The sequence below is a fragment of the Seriola lalandi genome, unplaced genomic scaffold, assembly GCF_002814215.2.
Source record: "Seriola lalandi dorsalis isolate HSWRI2012SDOR001 ecotype SW California unplaced genomic scaffold, Sedor1 jcf7180002054889, whole genome shotgun sequence".
NCBI classification, from domain to species: domain Eukaryota; kingdom Metazoa; phylum Chordata; class Actinopteri; order Carangiformes; family Carangidae; genus Seriola; species Seriola lalandi.
In genome coordinates this window covers 1,091,528-1,110,205 of record NW_019525441.1, presented here as the reverse complement: position 1 = coordinate 1,110,205, position 18,678 = coordinate 1,091,528, and the positions used below count along the sequence as shown (strand labels likewise).

General features: G+C 41.3%; 1 protein-coding gene across 4 annotated transcripts; it reads left to right on the top strand.

Annotated features, from left to right (window-relative positions):
- The first annotated feature begins 375 nt into the window (after window positions 1–375).
- On the top strand, window positions 376–12,582 carry mettl25 (methyltransferase like 25). Of its 4 annotated transcripts, none has more exons than XM_023429153.2 (12): window positions 376–607; window positions 1,776–1,958; window positions 2,130–2,236; window positions 2,361–2,942; window positions 3,256–3,403; window positions 5,829–5,923; window positions 6,113–6,142; window positions 6,722–6,795; window positions 8,517–8,610; window positions 8,877–8,951; window positions 9,475–9,546; window positions 11,857–12,582. In XM_023429153.2, the coding sequence occupies exons 1-12, from the start codon at window positions 391–393 to the stop codon at window positions 11,962–11,964; spliced, it is 1,785 nt and encodes a 594-aa protein (XP_023284921.1). In that variant the 5' UTR covers window positions 376–390; the 3' UTR covers window positions 11,965–12,582. The 4 variants fall into 4 exon arrangements, with proteins under 4 accessions (XP_023284921.1, XP_023284920.1, XP_023284922.1 ...); XM_023429152.2 differs by having other exon boundaries at window positions 1,776–1,970; XM_023429154.2 differs by lacking the exon at window positions 9,475–9,546 and having other exon boundaries at window positions 1,776–1,970.
- The last annotated feature ends 6,096 nt before the right edge of the window (window positions 12,583–18,678 follow it).

Genomic DNA, 18,678 nt, shown 5'->3' with positions numbered 1-18,678 from the left:
ATCCAAGCATTGTTCATGGCTTAGTCCTTTGGGAGAAAATGTCAGAAAAACGCTGAATATTTCCTAAAGTATGAAATATATAAAAAAACTGAATACTTAAGATATGGTCTTAATGAGCTGAAAGGTAAAAGTTACGAATTTAACCCTACGTTTAAAGTTTGAATGGAGTTTCTTTGCTGAAGTGTCTAGAAGGAGATAGATTACGAATCAAAAAATGGCGGAATGATGAAGATTTTTTTTACCTGAGAAGAAAAAGTAGTTGGGATTTCGTTTGCAGTAATCCCACCTAATCATCGATTAGCATGTTCGACTGCTAATGCCTGGGTGTACATCAGCAGCGGAAGACTTCCTCCATGCTGCAGCCAGGTCTGCCTCAGAGGGCTGTTTAACATGTTGTCCTCCTCATTCAGTCTGACAGAAATTCAGCGACAGATAGATGAAGTCAGGCGGTTTCTGTCTGTAACTTTGAGCATTGCCAACGCTCACACGGTGGAGTTTTACACTCATGACGTGTGGAAACGGTTCGTGGCCGTGCCACCGGAGGAAATCCTGTCAGCTGTTAGCCGCGGTGGTGACCAGCAGAGAGAGCCAGAGTCCAAAGGAAAAGGTGAACAAATTCAGTCTGGCCTTAAATATGGGAAAGTTTTGAGAGTACTCTTGTTGGTAACACTTTACAATAAGATATTTTTAATAAATTGTTCATGAATTATTTAAAATATGGTCATACGACATTAATTACAACAATTTTTTTGGTTGCCAGGTCGCTAAAAGCCCCTTTACCTGCAACGATTGCTCATGATTAGAGATACAATGATTCGTCAATTGATCGATTAATTTATGCAAAGAAAAATCATTATAAGCTATTTTGATAATCAATTAATATTCTTAGTCAACATTTGGTTGTGTCAGCTTCCACAATGAGATGATTTGTTGTCTTTATATGAATGTAAATGAAATATCTTTGGGGGTTGAAAAGTTGGTTGGACAAAACAATTGATTTGTAGACGTCACTTTCGGCTTTTGGAAATTGTGTTGTGTTTCAACTTTATTTGACGTTTTAAAGACCAATCAATTAATTCGTTACTTAAGAACATAACTGGCAGGTTAATTGAATATGAAAATAATCATTAGTTGCAGCCCTACTGTACCTGCTTATTAAATTTTAAACAGATAACCAACATTTGTAAGTGCATTGTTGTGCTAGTGCTAAACACTAGCCAAATATATTTCTCGCAACCCAAAAGCTCTAATTAATTAATCTTTCTTCCTTTCATAGTCAAATATTTTTAATGCGTTGCTTTAAAAATTGTCTAACAAGAAAGAAACATTCTCTACCTCCAGTGGTATCAAGCCAAGTGTATGGGTTTTGGCATTATTCGCCATCTTTTTTGATTTGATCTTATTTTTTTGAGAACACACAGTCAGCAGTTTTCATGGGCACTCATTTTTTGGGAGAAAGTAGTTCCAATGAAAACACATTTACAGTGAGGTCTGTGGATTATCCAGCTGTAACCAGAACATTGTTTCTGGAAAGTGTTGTTGCTCTTCAATCTATAAATGTCATTTTTCAATGCTGAAAGCACAACAAATGAAAATGTATTCACCTTCCTTGTATTGGGTTTTGAACAAAGCCTTTCAGTGGTTTCAAAATTCGAATGGATGTATTACATTTTAATATCTACTTACACATACATAGAAATAAATACAAAGTTCTCCTAGTTAAAGCTAGTTTTGTGCAACTTTACTAATATTTCTTTGCCTGTCTCCCCAAACAGAGCAGTCCAAGACCACATTTGGGTTTTGCAGTGATACAAACCGGCTGGTTGATATCCATGAACTTTTACACGCAGCCAAGGCCCACTCACTTCCAGGCCTTGGAGTCTGCTGGAGCAGGGATGAGCTACTGCAGGCCCTCAGAGAGAACAGGTCTGAGCCTGGAGCTCCACCAGCAGACATGGGTAAAGAACAGTGTAAGAACACAATGTTTCATGTTGAGAATAGGAAACCAGTCAAAGATTGTCCAGCTCACATTATGACCATAACTTGGGTGCTGTCATAGGATTGATGTGGGATTTATTTAAAGGAACAGTACAAGTAAATATGTTATACGTATGTTCTGTCTAACCCAGGTGCTGAGCTGGAGCCAGATGAGTTCATGAACTCTAAGAAATCTCACGAGGTCCAGTCCATGTCTGAGGTGGTGGCTTGTTTGGCCCAACACTGTGGAGTCAAACAGGTAGAGTTAAACATTTTTTTTAAGTTGCTATGAATGCCTTAAAGGCTTCTGTGAACGGAGGGAAGTTTTGTTTTTGTATCCTGATTTTCCTGATTTGTCCTTCCATCTTTTCTCTCCCACCCAGGTGATAGACGTGGGCTCGGGGAAAGGCTACCTCAGTTCTTTCCTGTCTCTGCAGTATGGTCTCCGGGTCTATGGCATCGATTCGTCCAGCACCAACACCCATGGAGCCCAGGAGAGGAACAGGAAGCTGAAGAAGTTCTCCAGGGTGTACCAGAAATATACCAAGGCAGAGAGGGCACAGGGAGAGGCAACACATTCACCTCAGGAGGAGCTAGTAGAAATAAAGTCTGGACCGAATGGAGACAGTGATGTCTTGTGTGCTGGGGGAGGAATTGTGAAACAGGAAGAGGAGAAGGTGTCAACTGTGTTATCAGATGTCAGCCCCACTGTTGAAAGGCATTCGGAGGCAAATCCAGAAACAGAGGAGCACTTCCTTAGCGCCCTATCAGTGGATGTGATACAGACTACACCCCCCAGAATTCCTCCCAGCCAGCTGAGCGCTGAGGAGAAGGAGAGGAGGAAAAGGGAGAACCTGGAGAGGAAGGCTCTGAACAGAACTCACAGCGCCAGCGTCGTGTTTTCACCCCTCACATCTTACGTTACTGCGGAAACGGAGCTGCGAGAGCTCATCAGCGAGCTGGAGGTGAGCAGATCCAAAAGTCACACACACAAAAAAAAATGCCAAAAGTAAATGTTGAAAATAGATTTACTGCGTGTGCGGTGGTGGTGCAGATAGGAATCCAGCCGCATAGTAGCGAAGCACGATTCCCACAGCGGCTCCTAAAATTACAAGTCTGTCGCAGTGGGCTGGAGTTTGCATTACTGGGGCGAGTGTGGGATGTAAGTGCGGTGCCAAATGTGCAGGGCGTCATCATCAATAAATTTCACCATCGATCTCCAAACTCCTCCTCCTCCTCTTCTTCTCCTGTTCTCTGCATACTTGCTCCCGACTCCAGGATGCTGTCATGGTCGGCCTGCACACGTGTGGCGACTTGGCTCCCAGCACCCTGAGGATGTTTGTGGCTAAACCGGAGCTGGCTGCAGTCTGCAGCGTGGGCTGCTGCTATCACCTGCTGTCTGAGGAGTTTGACCATGCCCAAAAGGGTACACACACACACACACACACACACACACACACACACACACACACACACACACACAGCACATATGGTTTCTGTTCTACACAGAGATCACAGTCTTTCTTTCTATTTCTATCGCTCTCCTTGTTTTTCACTCACACCTCAGACACCTGCATCGTCCAAGTCATCGCTTTGTTCCAACCTGAAATGAAATCTCATCTTCCCACATTAACACTCATATTCATATTTTATAGTAAACAAGTCAGATGTTCCGCTGAGAGTCTGGAGCCAAGCTTCCCCTCTGGAGATTGAGTTGACTTCAGAAACCCGCTGTTAGAGCCATTAGAGTGGATTTATGGATTGAGAATGGCTGTGTAAGGCCGCTGAAAATGAGATTTTTTTTTTTGACCTTTTAATTTAGAAGAGAATCAATTGGAAGAGACTGAATCTGCATCTAGTGTGTAGTATTTCGTCTTTGCTGTTATTTCAGTTAGCGTTGGCTTCCGCACTGCCGTTCTCTGCTGCCGCCTCAACTTGACGGTTAGCTCAGGTCCCAGAATGCAACGGCTGATATCATCCCCGTTTCATCCCCATTCACTCCACAGTTTATGAGCTATGAAATCGTCTACATGTGTCCGCATGCTGTGGCTGGAGCCTCTGCGCATCTATACGAAGGATCCCTCGCTGAAGTTGATACGGTATCGCGTCATCTCTTGTTAACAGCGTGACCTTTGACTCTCGCGTCATCAGGTCCGACGTAACTTCAGCCAAGAGCGGAAAATGATATCACGATGGCTGATTGAAAACACTCCTTTCCATGCTTGTTTCTCAAACTCCAGCTCCGTCTTTTAAGGAAGGGAACAAAGGCATACACACACACACACACACACACACATTTTCTCTCCCCCTGTTGGCCTTACAGTGCAGTCTGGGATGCAGGCCAGCTCCGGTGGTGGCCTGCCTCACCCTAGAAAGGAGCTAAATAGCTGAAAAGTTCAATTATAGAAGGCAGTGATACATTTATATGATCTACTTATTTAGGAATTAAGCAATTCCTTAAATTTCTTGTACATTAGGTTTCCAATCTCCTGCTATTTACTCACAAAGAAAAACAACTTCTCAGAGGTGAGTATATTCTGGCGTCTGAGGTCTGGGAACCAGCGTGTTTTCAAGTGTACGTGTCCACTTGCGCACAAGGACATCAGAAATATTTGTCTTTCTGAATTGCAGTGCATGTACACGGCCACTTCAGATGTCAACTCTGTGGTCAACATGAAGCTAGAGACTATAAACAGCTCTGCGTGCACACTGTAATCCACCCGTCAGACCGAGGGAAGACTTGTCCACTTCAATCGCCTGCCCGATGGCCCGTGCCTGGGCGGAGGGTTAAGCTAACCTGACTGCTAACGTGTTAGCATGTCCAGAGCAGTTTTGCGAGAGCCCGACCGGCCCCAGTTGCACATGTTATTAGTGCTTCTTTTGACCGTATCCCTCTGGATTCACTGCGCCTTGGCCTCAGTCACTGACCCTTTTAGAAGTGACATGAAAAGGATGGCAGGCTGTCAAGTAGTCACACTCAGTACCCTCCCACTGGGAATCTGTCTTTGTGTGTGTGTGTGTGTGTGTGTGTGTGTGTGTGTGTGTGTGTGTGTGTGTGTGTGTGTGTGTGTGTGCAAAGAACTGCTACAGTAAGAAATATGTGATTGATGTTGGTGTTTTCAGCAGCAATCAGAGGTCAGCAGTTCTGACTTTTTAAGGCAAAATATTTAAGAGGGAGGTTGTTTTTTCTCAATTCTTCTGCTCAGAGTTTAATATATTTATTTCCTTTATTGCTGAGATTTAGACAAGAAGAGTGATACCAGTTTCCTGTTTGTGCACTCAATATGAAGCTATAGCCAGGAGATTGTTAGCTTAGATTAGAATAACAACTGGGAACAGGGGGAAACAGATGCTATAAACTTGTTTGTCTGAACCATATAAAAGCCAATAACAATGATTGATATTGCTAAGCTAGCTAGGAATCCACTGCGAACAGGCAAAAGAGATTCTGGACAATTTCTGTCCTTATGCTGAGCTAACAGCTAACTGGCTGTAGTTTCAGATTTAATGGACAGATGCGAGAGTGGTGTTGATCTTCTCATCCAACTCTAGGCGAAAAAGCAAACAAGCGTATTTCCTATAATGTCAAACAATCCTTCTGACGCTGAACACACCAACAGCCAGTAAATTATTTAGTCATTCCAGTCACGTCAGTCAAGTTTAGAAGATGAAGATGAACAGATGGAATTTTTTATCAGTGTCTTTATAAATCAAAGTAACTTCAACATTCCCCAGTAAATATTTAAAATTTATATCCACTGACTGCAGCTGTGTGAAAAGAGAAAGAAAGGATTACTCAACCAAACTGATACATCACTGCGCTCCTATTATCTGTGTGCGTTTCCTCGCAGAGTGTTTACACGGCGTGTGTGGTTTCCCTCTGAGTCAATACCTCCGTGACCAATCCTGGTTCTGCGGCAGAAACGCCAGGATGTCTGCGTGTTTGGTAAGTTTGGGTGACACCACAAAAAAAAAAAAAAAAAAAAAAAAAAAAAACCTGCACAGCAGCATCTTTCTGACATAAACATGTGGTGTTTAGACTGCAGTGGCCTTTTTTTTTTTTTTTTTTGCAACTTCAGCGACAGCTCAGTTTTTACTCATCTTTAACGCTTTACTGTTCTTCTAACAAAAACAGGCGCTGGAGAGAGTCTCACTCGGCCAGGGGGTAAGTAGGGGGCCTGCAGACTCACTGTAATCACTATAATAAACCAATAGTCATCATTGCACAAGAATGGTAGTTAAACGTTTTTCTCTACACTGTCATTACTTCGCGCCCATCAAAACAAATCCATCAAATTCCTTCAAACCACAAACATGGGTGTTCACAATCACCCCAGACTGTTTTATCTTCACCGTAGATCTCCTGCATGCATTCAAACAATCAGCTCGTTAATTCTGCTTTTGTTTTTAGTCCGTGATTGACTCACAGTGTATTTATTTGAAATGTAGAACGCAGAGCTCCAGGCCAAAGCCGATACACGATACCAGCAGCCATTAATATGGAATGTTTATAAATATTAATGCAATCACGGAAAGATTGATTACTTTTTTGGAACTGGCGTCTGAATCCAAAAACAGGCTTGGTTGCCTGCTTGCGTTGCATCAGGCTTGGAAAGTGTCAGAAATATTCATCAAGCGTTCGTACACATGCTGGAAGAGCCACAAAGGAATAGCAAAGATTTCATGTGAAAGATGCAATAACTTGCATTATGCTGAATCAAGTTATCTTTGACCTTTTCTATAGATTCAGATGGAGTCTCTGTTCTATCGCGCAGTCCTTCATGTTATTCTGAGGGACCACTACAGCTCCTATAAAAGGTAATATGCAGGCATTAACATCTGGAATTACTCCACTCTGAGAAATTACAGCCCACATTCAATTATTCATGACATTTAGCTCCATCATTGTGTGTTTCAAAATGTGAATTACACGGTATGTCACAGTTCCACACACAGTAACAAGTGTCTTCTGTGGGAATGAGGTAGAACAGAACAGTAGGAATCTAAAGGGTGAAATCTCACTCACTGTTTGTTTCTCTTTGTTCTGAACCAGAACGGAAATGTTTTTGTTCCTGGTTTATTTGGGTTACAAATGAACCAAGACCTGCAACAAAAGTCATATGCATTATAGGCTTGAGAGCTGAAATGAGTTCTTGTACAGAAAATTAATTGACGAGAATTGTGATAATCAGTCATTTAAGTCAAGACTAGCGCTAACAGGGTCACTGCTAGCACTGTCGCAGCTTTTCACAGATTTATCATGCGCACCGTTATGGCGTGTTAGCATGCTAACAACCAGAGTATTGAACAAACTGAAAATTTTATCCGAGGGTGATGGTGGAAGATAAAAGCTGAAGGGATCAATATTATTACCATTCATCTTCTGGGGAACGTTTGATTGATGTCAATCCATCCAATAGTTGTCGAGACATTTCACTCAAAACACCAAATGTTATCTTCATGCTGGCGCTAGGGGAAAGGGCAGGGGATCACGAAAGTTAGTAGGATTCATCCTCTGGAGACCATGAATGTCTGCACAAAATGTCATGGCAATCCATCCAGCAGTTGCTGAGATATTTCTGTCTGTGGACCGACAGACGGACACAGCCATTCCTAGAGCAAGAAAAAGAAATGCTGGTTTTAGCTTCTCAAATGTGGCCATTTTTTGTATGATTCTAAATTGAATATTGATCTTGAATATCTTTGGGTTATGGCTGTTGGACACCAAAAAAAACCATGCAAGTTGAAGTTGTTACGTTGGGCTTTGGCAAATTCTGTTGAACATTTATCACTGGTATTTCATCTGGTATTTTATAGACAAAACTTAAAAAAAAAAAAAAATCAATACATACGTTCATAATGAATATAATCAGTAGTTGCAGGCAGCACTACTGGACTTGTCTTTGCTTTTATATAACTGAACATTTTCTTGTGCAGTACAAGTAAAAAACCAAAGGAAAGGGCGGAATACAGTCAGACTGCAGTTTGGCCTTGGTTCACTTGCTATGTGATGCTTTCCAAACATGAGCAACTGCTGGCTCTCAAAACTTTAAACCTGCTGCTTTTACACCCATAAAACCTTCACTTCTGGGGTCGTTTGTTATTTTGCATTTCTAATGACTGAAGACTTTCAGGCTCTTTGGCGGAGGATGGTCATCGCTCTCATCATCCGGACAAACGAAAGAAAGAAATGCTACAGATTTCAATTAGCCCTTATCAGATGTGCTCGGTGCAGATACGAGGTCACAGAGCACCGCTGGTCGCTGCTCTGTGACCTTCAGTTTAATGGCTAACATCAGATCAGGATCGAATATTCATTAGTTTCCTCCAAGCAGCACCTATTCATCACCGTTTAGTCCTTTACAAGTGTTTAATGGTTTGGTTCTGGTTGCTAAGGCTTGATTTAAAACAAAAAACAAAACAAAAACAGGCGACACGCATGAGACTAAAAGAGCGAATGTTGTTTATCTCATCAGGCAGAAATGAGATGTTCAAGGACTGAGAAATTATATATATATGTACGTGTGTTTGCTCCACAGTGAGAAGCGAGTTGGGAACGTGTACTCCAAGGCTAAATCGTTTGTGGACTACGTTCGTCGAGCTCTACGCAGGCTGGAGCTGGATGAATCAAAGGTCAGGGCCAGTCGTCTTACAACACCTTCCAGAAACAAACTGTGGGAAGTGCTCTGAAAAATGCTCATTATCTTTGTCCGATGAGAGGGAACATGTTTCCTCCCTAGTGTTTATTTAGAAAATCTCCAAATTCATGTCAGGTTGATAAATGAAACAGGTGCTCGGTACTCGCTCCCAGGATGTTTCCAGACACTCCTCTTCACACCAACCGCCCTCCTTTTCAACAAGGATGACACCTTTCCTTTTTTTTTTTTTTTTTTCCTCAGCTCTCCGACGACGACATCCAGGGTTACCGTGACGCATACGGAACACGAATGGGTGAGATGCGCGCCTTCAACATGGTGAGTTCTTTCTTTATCTTCTCACAAATGAAAGAAGACTTTAAATCCTTAATCCTATATTTAACATATCGTTACACCACAACAACCTGTTTCAACTCTGCTTTGTGTAAAACATTTTCGACCCTGTAAAATGAGATGTATAATGCCAATAAATTGCAGACCATTAAGTGAGGTCATTGCAGTCTGCGGGGGGAAAGAAACGCAGGAATGGCTGTACAGAGAGGAAGAAAAGCAGCCTCTGGTTTCAGCTCTGGCCGCTAATTGTGGTGTCAACCAACAGACCAATTTTCCTTCAAGACATAAAACAGTGGAATGGTTTTTTGGGGCTTGCTCGCCAGTCACTGAGAAGACACTAGTCATGGTGGGTTTTTTGGTATGTAGTCTTAGTACTGGGAGAAAGCTCAAAGGAACAACTTACAGGAAAAGTGCCGTTTTGTACCAGGTCGGTTGTTACTGTGAAAAAAACATTGATACGAATGAATATTTATTTCGTTTAGACAAATAAATCTTTCCTGTTTGTTAGTTGAAGGTGACCCTGGCCCCCTGTATCGAAGGTCTGATTCTCCTGGACCGCCTGTGCTATCTGAAAGAACAGGTAAAATCATTTCATCGAGGCGTTACACACCAAATGGGTACAAACTTAATAGATATAAATCCAGGATGAGACTGAGGGCGTGGAGGGAGTTAAACTGCCAGGGGAAAAAAACAAATGTGTTTATACGGATCACTGAGTTGTTATGTTGTGGCCGTGTCTATGTGGGAAGTTTATGGAACGTCTGACATTAAACATCGGTGGTGGCATAAACTGATATATGGGTCCGCAGCCACATGGTGCTGTTTGCATGTGGATGATAGAAACTTGGCAAGTTTTAAATAGGAAAACACAGTTATCATCTAAAACTGACTTGCAATTATAAATCGAAACTTTTTTTTTTTTTTTTATTAAAAATATCGAAAAAAGTAAAAAGGACGTGAACTGCTTCTAGTTTTTGTCTTTTTGTTCGTTATTTATATGAGGGAAATATTTATGAGAAAAAAATGAAAGGTATTTTTTCTGCTTTAAAAAAACTAACTATGAAAAGTTAGTGGAAATAAATAATCAATCATCAATATTTTGATAAACACAGTCTTATCACAAGGTTGATTTAGACGTTGTTGTGGAGCTTTTGATCATATCATATATGATCTTCATCATCTCATCACATCACACATATTGGCCTAAAGATTTTTTCAGGTTTATTTCATAAAAGTGTGTAAACTGACTTAAAATGAAATAAAATCTACCCTGCACGTGGAATAATAAAAAATAGAATTAAAGCTATTGTTGTGTTCTACTTATTGCAGTGAAACTAAAATATAGGGTACTAGTTTTAGTTATTATTGTATTATGTGTAAAGGAAAAATATGAATGAACATGGAAAAACAAAAAAGGGAAAGTTTGTTTTGTCTACTTCCACTAAAATGTAGTAACTGAGCAATTAGTGGAAATGCATTGAAGTAATGTGATTTTTGTTTGTTTGAACATCTTTTGGAAATAAATAAAATACATATTCCAAACTTTCATCATTGCTTAAAAAGATACTTTGACTGTAATGGAAAAAATGAAACTCTAACCCCACTCCGAAAATGAGTCGGCGCTCGCTTCACTGTTTTCAGTGAAGCGACTCATGCTGTCAGAACTCCGTCACCCAGCAGCCATATGGCACACAGGGCTCACTTACTCTCCTCTGTCGGCTGGACTCGTCTCCGTGATTTGCTTGGACAGATTTTTGTTTGGGATTTGAAGTCTCGCATCCCAGATGATGAAAGCGAACATGTGTAAATCTCAGCTGAAATCAGGAAACCTTGTTTTGATTCAAATCATTGACAATAATATAGGTGTCGGCTAAATTGAAGCCAGCTCGCAGTTTAACGTCTTCTGCCTCTGCAGCCAAGCACAACATGCTAATTTTTTGGTCTGAGTCACTGTGATGAGATACGTACGCGCCGGTGGCTTTGAAGTTCTGATTACATGTGAGATTGTGTGTCAGATGGACTTCCTTAATAGGGTCGTGCAATCAGAGTACACACAACGTCGAGAGCGCTGGTCGTCTTTGAGAGATCTCCCTCGAGGAGGAAAAAGAGGAGGTGGTTGATGCATGTGAATGTGATCCATGTGATGATAAGTGTGCTGACCGATATAAGTGCACATACACACACACACACACACACACACATACACACACACACATCCGGTTGTTTAAGTTCAAAACTGCAAAACTTATGACATTCCCATCAGCCTCAGCTGTACTTTGACATGTAATTTTGAGTCAGATATCTGTTCTGACGGCGGCGATATCTCCCACTTGGTGAAAAGAAATGGCATCTAAATACAGTTTGATATTAACACTAATACAATTGAATTGATTTACATGCAACTATACACTGTTTGGTTCTGTTTTCACTTGTTAAGGACCCCCTCCAAAGCAAAAGTATAGAACATAATCTATTTAAATGGTGTGACGACAAGGCGAGCAGTGGGGTAACCATCGTGGAATAATGCAGAATAACAGTGTTTCCTATTCTTCCCATCATGAGGCCGTACAGAGCCGGTAGCGCGGCTGTAGATCTTCAACTAAGCATCACGCCATCAAGGAAGACAAACTTGTTTTACGCATGAACGGGAGTCCACCTGACTCAATATTTGTACAGATGTTTCTTCTCCGGGGGATTCAATAGAGAAATCTGTTTTAGCAAGAACATCATACAGCAAAGGATGCCAAAGGGTCACAAAGCCAAACTGGGAGGAGAAGCAAGATTTTTTATTCTATTTATTTTTTTATGTGCATGTGTTTTTTATTCAGTTCTATTGTGTCTCTTTGTTTTATGGGTGTGTGTCTCCGTGTGTCTCCGTGTGTCTCTGCAGGACGACGTCTCTCTCTCTGCACTGGTGCAACTCTTTGATCCTCTGCTGTCGCCGAGATGCTACGCTGTCGTCGGACTGAAGAGGTACAGGAACAGAGTTACAAGCTGATGAACTTATACATGCGCTCACTGCGGAGGTGATGATGCCACACGATCAGAAGTTATACTTTAAACGTGGTTGTATTATGTTTGTATTATTTCCTGCTTGTTTTAATCATATGTATGATTTCATCTAAATTGTGTAATTTATTTCTGCGGTCTCTGTATCACTTTCACTAACATCTTGCTTTGTTTTATGTGATTTTGGTGGAAAACAAATCTGAAATGTGTTTGGGTGCTCAGTCCTTGACCTTGTGGTCTGCTCGGAGGACGACTCATGAAAACACATGGTTCACACACCTGGAAAAACTGTCCGCTGCGTTTGATTGAATTATATCCATCTCAGCCTTTTGTCTTTGTGTTTGAGCGACTCTTGAGAAAACACTTGTTTTTAAGGACCATCCAGGGATGCTGGGGCATTGTGGGATCACCCCTGTTGACAGGTCTGGAAACCCCATTGCTCCCAGGCTCCCACGCCAGAGGCAGTTGGGGGGGCGGATGGGGGTGTGGGGGGCTTGGGGGACAAGGCAAGAAACGCCCTTGATCCCCCTTTTTAATCTTGACTTCTGCTCTGCTCTCTCTTCGGTCATTTAATAAATCATGCTCTTTTTATATGTTTGAAAACAAATGTTAGAGTTTTGAGTTCACACATTAGTCTTATCGTTGTGGGAATTACACTCAAACCGATAGAAAGCAGACACCAGAAGTGGTGAATGCAGCATTTCTTGGACCAATATTGTTAAATTGTGTTTCATAAGTTTGTTTTTTAACTGCATTTAAAAGTGAAATTCTATAAGTGACTTTATTAAAAAAAAAAAGAAGAAAAAAAACAAAACCTACAGATACTTGGGCAGAGATATATAGTTCAGCTCTGTTTAACATTTTTGTGACTGGAAATTCACTGAGTCAGGGATACTTCTGCAGTTACTGGGGGGAGGGGGGGGGGTGTAGAAAGATAAGGTTATTTAAAAAAAAAAAAGAAAAAAAAAAGAAAATGAAATTGTTAGCCAAAAGCAGCCAAACAGATAAAAAGTTGAAGTTGAAATAGAAAAGCCAGCTAAAGTAGGAGATAAATTATAGCCAACAGAAATGAATAATGGATGACTAGACATAGCTGGCTAAAACTTAAAGTTTAATGTCTGAAATAGTTTATTTAAAGTAATGGATGAATGTCTAACTAGCTAGAAGTAATGGATAAATGGTTGAAATAATGAACCAAAAGTAAACTGCTGAAATAGCTTTTATATTTTCCGATATCAACTTTTAAATAATATTCAGTTTAAAATCTGTTCAAGTGAACATTTAGAACATGATGAGGCGTGATGGCGGCAATCTGGCTGCGTTGATGTGCCTGATAAAAAAAACAGTTGGGTTCTCTCTTTCATAATGAGCATGAATTCTGTCATGTTGTGAAGTATGTGTCCAAATGTACCTGCCACTGAGTCGGTAATAGTCACTGCAGCTGTGCGTGTGAACAGTTCTGATTAGAGCTCTGCAGGAACAAACACGCTACAATATTATGAGACTGTGTTGGAACTAAAAATGAAACAGAGGGAATATGTTACACTGGTGCAAGGCGCTTCCTGCTATCTCCTCTTCTACCGTTTCTATTTGTTAGTGCAGCAGCTTGCACATCTGTAGGCCATCCATAGAGCTGTCAACGTCAACTTGGTGAAACCGTGTCCCGGGGCTTTATTTTTATCCCGCTAAAGACAGATGGTGACGCTCTCTGCTGTGTCTGGACCCTGTTTGGATCCGGCACCGTGTTTTGCGCTGACATCTTACTGCAGTGGCCAAACCGGACTGACACGAATGCAACCGGTTCAAGATGCGACTGAAGCTTGTGTTGGGGGATATAAATGTTACTGGGTTTTGTTGTGGCTGAGTGAGTCACATCCCGCCGACCCGTCCTGTTCTTGATGCCTGCACGCATGTTTTGCGTGCATGTATGTGTATATAAACACACACCCTGGCACGGTGTCTTTCATGTGCCCACATGAAGAAGGACAAGGGAAAATTACATGATAAAAGGCCTGCTTTCAGCACACGCAAACAAACACGCAAACTCAGACTCGCACTCAGGAAAGAAATCAGCAAAAAGCAATCCAAGCAATGCAGTAGGTAAACTACAGTTTCCTGACTTTGCACTTAACAGATGGCAGGAAAAAGGTTTTGCAGGATGTGATGAATGCTGGGAGACAGAAATAGTCTGTGTGGGGAATCATGCAAGGCATTCCCACCTCAGATGACTTTTCATTGCAAGGTAGGAATGAGACGCAGCGGAGAGGAAGCGAGGGGAGTGCGTCAAACGCTCGGGCCCCATAGCTGTGATCACTGTTTCTCACGGTGGTGTTTGGACATCAGACAAGTTCCTGCTTACCCTCCTAAATGTGAAAAATCATCTCAGCTTCACAAACAGGAAGAGGTGGTGGTGGGGGGGGGGGTACATTTAAACTTCATCCAATAACATCTACGTAATGAGTTCACTGCTGGTGAATGTGATGTGTTGGACTGAAAGAATGGCCTTTCATGTGAATGGGGAAACTGGCTCTCAATGACCCCCTCCGACATAATCAAAGGGTAAAATTTGGAAGGGAAGTGGCAGGCTTTCTCCAGCGTCAATGAGGTTGAACAGCTTGAAAATGAGGGAGAGGAGCAGGAGAAAGACACGAGCTGGTTTAAGTGATCATTTGTTGAATGTCAGGAAGCAGGGAGGTGAAAAAGCCTTTTAAAGGTCTGTTACAGCGTCACATTCACACACACTCTACAAACAAACCTTTACCTCTACCTCCATCCTAATGTCTTCCATCTGAGCATAATCATCATGTTGTCCCAAGCACAAAGTCGAATGTTTTTTTGGGGGGGGTAAGGAGGGGTGGGCAGACCGCCATCAGAGAGAAGGGCGCCCTGGCTGCTGCCATCATGCCCATGAACAGTCTGCCATTTCTCTGCCAGATCCCCTGCTTGTGAGAAAGAGGGGATCTGCTGGACGTCACGTCACGTTGAGCACACACTGCTTGTTTTAGATTAAAAAAAATAATAATAAAAAATCACTCTTATCACCTCGAGTCACCGCAGATTTACTCTCTGAAGTGGGACGTGGACAAAAATGCCTTTTTTACATCTGTCAGAGTGGGAGGTGTAAACAGCTACGTCAAGTCACTTGCAGAAAAATATGTGAGTCTGAGCCTCAAGCAGTGTCACCCTGTGGGGGAAGCGCTCGACTGAGAATGGACAACCGCTGCTTTCAATGCGAAACATCATCATGTATTTTGAAGAACAAGGCTTGTCCCTCTGATTCATATTTTCCATTAATCTTGCCCATTCTCTGTAATGTTATCCAGATTAATATCAAATCTAAAACATCTGACAAGTCATAGGAAACAGCCAGAGTAAACTAGAAACATTGTTATGTGTGGCTCATAGAAAGTACAACTCCAACTTCTAACGCTATCAGAAAATGAATGTAATGCTTTATTTCTCTTTATTTCTGTGTCATTCAAGCACCGAACTTGCTTTGTGTTGCTCATTAAACTGACATGGTGCGACAGATAGCTAAATCTGATAACCTGTTGGAAGAGTATAAATCCAGAGTCTGTAGATTATCTTCAGTGAGCTGTGATTTAAGGGTCATTAAGACTCATACAGTCCAAACATACTGTAAGGCACATTTCCTGTCACAGCATGATGGTACAAACTGAGTTTAATGGATGTGACGGAGGGAAACTGAAATGGAACATCACTCAGATTGTGAATTTATATGAATCTTGGTGTAGAATAAGCCTCACTGGGTTCCTTGGTGTAAGAAAATGCTTTTAATTGTATAAACTGGATTTATTTCATTGTTGGTTCTAAATGAGGAAGCATATAGTTTCAGTATAAAAGCCTCTGAGGTAATTTAACCAGTCAAGTTTAGTATCTCTCTGCATTTATTGCCTCCTCTACAGGGGAAACTTCAGACACATCAAATTTATTATACATAGTGTCATGAGCTGCTGCACTTTATGCATCCAGGTGTTTTAATTCGTATCTTACATTGTGTTTTATTTCATCTCTTTTTGGTTTGATTTAATTTTCACAGCTTGTTCTGTTTTCTTCTCTCAAACAGTTCAATCCACTGACCCTTTTAACCGCCATTCACACCACTTGACAGTTCATCGTTAGTGTGGTTGAACAATGAATGTAAAATAACAAACACTCATTATCTTATCCATCTTAGTAGAGCGCCAAACCCAAATCTCTTTCCACACAGATTTATATTTCTGATCTTCCTGGGCAGAATCAGGAGGTGACACCCATGCGGATGTTCCATAAAACCAGGGTGGATTTGATTTGGCTCCTGACTTTAGGTTGTTGAGCTTCAGTGTTGATATTAATACCATCAGTGAGCTATTTATGTGAATGCAGTACCCAGGGCCTGGTCCTTCCAGCTGTGATTATCTGTTTCCTGTGTGATGTTTATCTGCTGGGGTGAAGAGGCAGTGTTTCCGGAGTAAATAGCACGAGGAAATTACCATTACTCGCTTGGTATGGTTTAAAAGGCAGAGGAAATCTCTTAATATGAGTTAATGGAAATATACTTTGTCATTAAAGGTAGTCCTGTTGGTCAGTTCTGCCTCTTGTGCTGAGAAGAGATTGGACACATTTCAAGTAAAATACACAAGCATTAGCTTTGTCAATGGGAAAAACAAAATGTGGTTTATATGAGAAAACCCATGTGCTTTCAATTACAAGCTCTGTAAATGATTGTCACTTCCTAAAACAGAAGAAACCAAACAGGAAATGACAAAAGAAAAATACATTCATCCAATATGACAAATATTTAGACTTTATTTTTGAAACATGTCGATAAAAAAGGGGCAAACAGTGCACGCAGGCCTGCTGATTTCTCCACATCTCGCCAAAGCCCTCGCCTTCCCCTTTATGTGCAATTTAAACTTGCATCTAAAACCGAAAACTAAGGATGTTTTTATTTGGGACCGCTACCTGTTTACACCTAAAGAGCAAGCAGCAGATTCATTACGCCGCTCCATGGTGGGGACGCAGCAGGTAATCAGTCAGAGGGAGTAAACACTTCTTCTCTTGTAATGTGTTTGTTTTGCCCTGGGCCTGTTTATACTACGGGAATATTTGTCCTGCTTTTCCTGAGTTAATCCCTTAATCACTTGCGCTGTTCTGCTGCAAGACAGAGCACCCCTTGTCCCCGCGGGGCAGAGCCAGGGCACGGTGTTCATCTTGTGGGCTGAGTATGCGTTTGTTTGGGTACATGTTGTGATCATTTTGGTGTCATAATCTAACAAAAGCAACAACGAGGCGGCCACGTTTTAAGGTCATCTTACAGATAAATTGTCAAGAGAGTTTCTCCTTACAACCCAAACAAAGACTCTCATTTGTTACCGCTCAACCCTGATGAATGCTATAGAAGAGGAAGCAGCCCAGCATAAGTCTCAGGGACAAAAAACACAGCCGCCTGCCTTCCTAAATATTCCAACAGGTTCCACAAGGTCAAGGTCATGTCTTGTTCGGGATCAGGGTCACTGTAACAAATGACTCTCTAACCTGAGCTCCGTAAAGCTCCGTCACTGTCTCACCCATCGGCAGCCGAGGCCTTTACGCTCCATACATCCTTCTCCCACCATCTGTTTTTCTTTCCCTGCTGCTCTGCACTGGATTTATCCTCTCGGAGCCCCGGCTGTGGGACAGGCGTCGGTCCAGCTGGTAGTCAGCGGGACCAGGCTGCATGTTTCCGAACTGACACCCATATGCGTCCTCGCCATAGGGTGAGGTACGGCGGTTCATCAATCACACCCACTCTCTCAGTTTGGCCTCTCCATGGACACAGTAGGGGTGTGTGTGTGTGTGTTGGTGTATGGAAAATCAATCAATATTTTTTAATTTGGGGTTAGAATGAGATCATGTGATACCTGCAGCACCAGCTGATTCCTCAGCATGAAGTGTAAACTGAATACCAAGCACCAGTTTAGCTCTTCCTGTAGAAGAATGCTGTGTCAATATCACAGAAAGGTTTCCACACAGGGAAGATGTGGATATTATTTATTTCTATATCATATGAGATCGTCAGATATCAAAGTCAGTAAAAAAAGAAAAGAAAAATAGATACAATCTAGTCTCAATTTCATTTAAGATAATAGCAATAATTGAAGTTCAGTCCAATATCAGCTCATGAAGAAGAATAAAGTTCATGTTTTGTCAGAATTTCAACCCATCAGCTCTTTTATTTCACAAATTATGATATCATCAATGAATATGTGCTTTCATATATGAGGTGTGTGGCACATTTTACATATTATTTCATATCTCATTTTCACACTAATTCATTGAACTGTTGATTACCTGTTGCAACATAAAGGTCCTTGCCTATGAAACTCCCCTTTCCCATTTGGTTAAAATTTCATCTTCCCTGAAGTACTACAGAACATGTTTTAAAAAAGACGTCAACAAATGTTTTATATTTATTTGAACAGCATACTCGACATATTTTGACATTTTGCATATTGTTTGATATTATTTTGGTTGGGCTTTGTTCCTCTGTCTGAACACTTCCAGCTGTTATTTTCTGTCATTTCTTTGATTTTGTGTGAATGAATAAAACTCAAAACTAACTTCAAACTTACTAAAACTTCAAAGGTGATTATAAATTCATTATTGCCTAAGGCGCATTTAAGTGACTGTATTTATATTCTATACAATAACATAAGCTCAT

What these genes read in the sequence shown, in the direction of transcription:
- mettl25 (XM_023429152.2), top strand. Translation starts at nt 391, where the DNA reads ATGTTGTCCTCCTCATTCAGTCTGACAGAAATTCAGCGACAGATAGAT. An exon ending in GCCAGAGTCCAAAGGAAAAG is followed by an intron (nt 608 to 1,775) that starts GTGAACAAATTC and finishes CTCCCCAAACAG; the next exon opens with AGCAGTCCAAGACCACATTT. An exon ending in GTTTGACCATGCCCAAAAGG is followed by an intron (nt 3,404 to 5,828) that starts GTACACACACAC and finishes GTTTCCTCGCAG; the next exon opens with AGTGTTTACACGGCGTGTGT.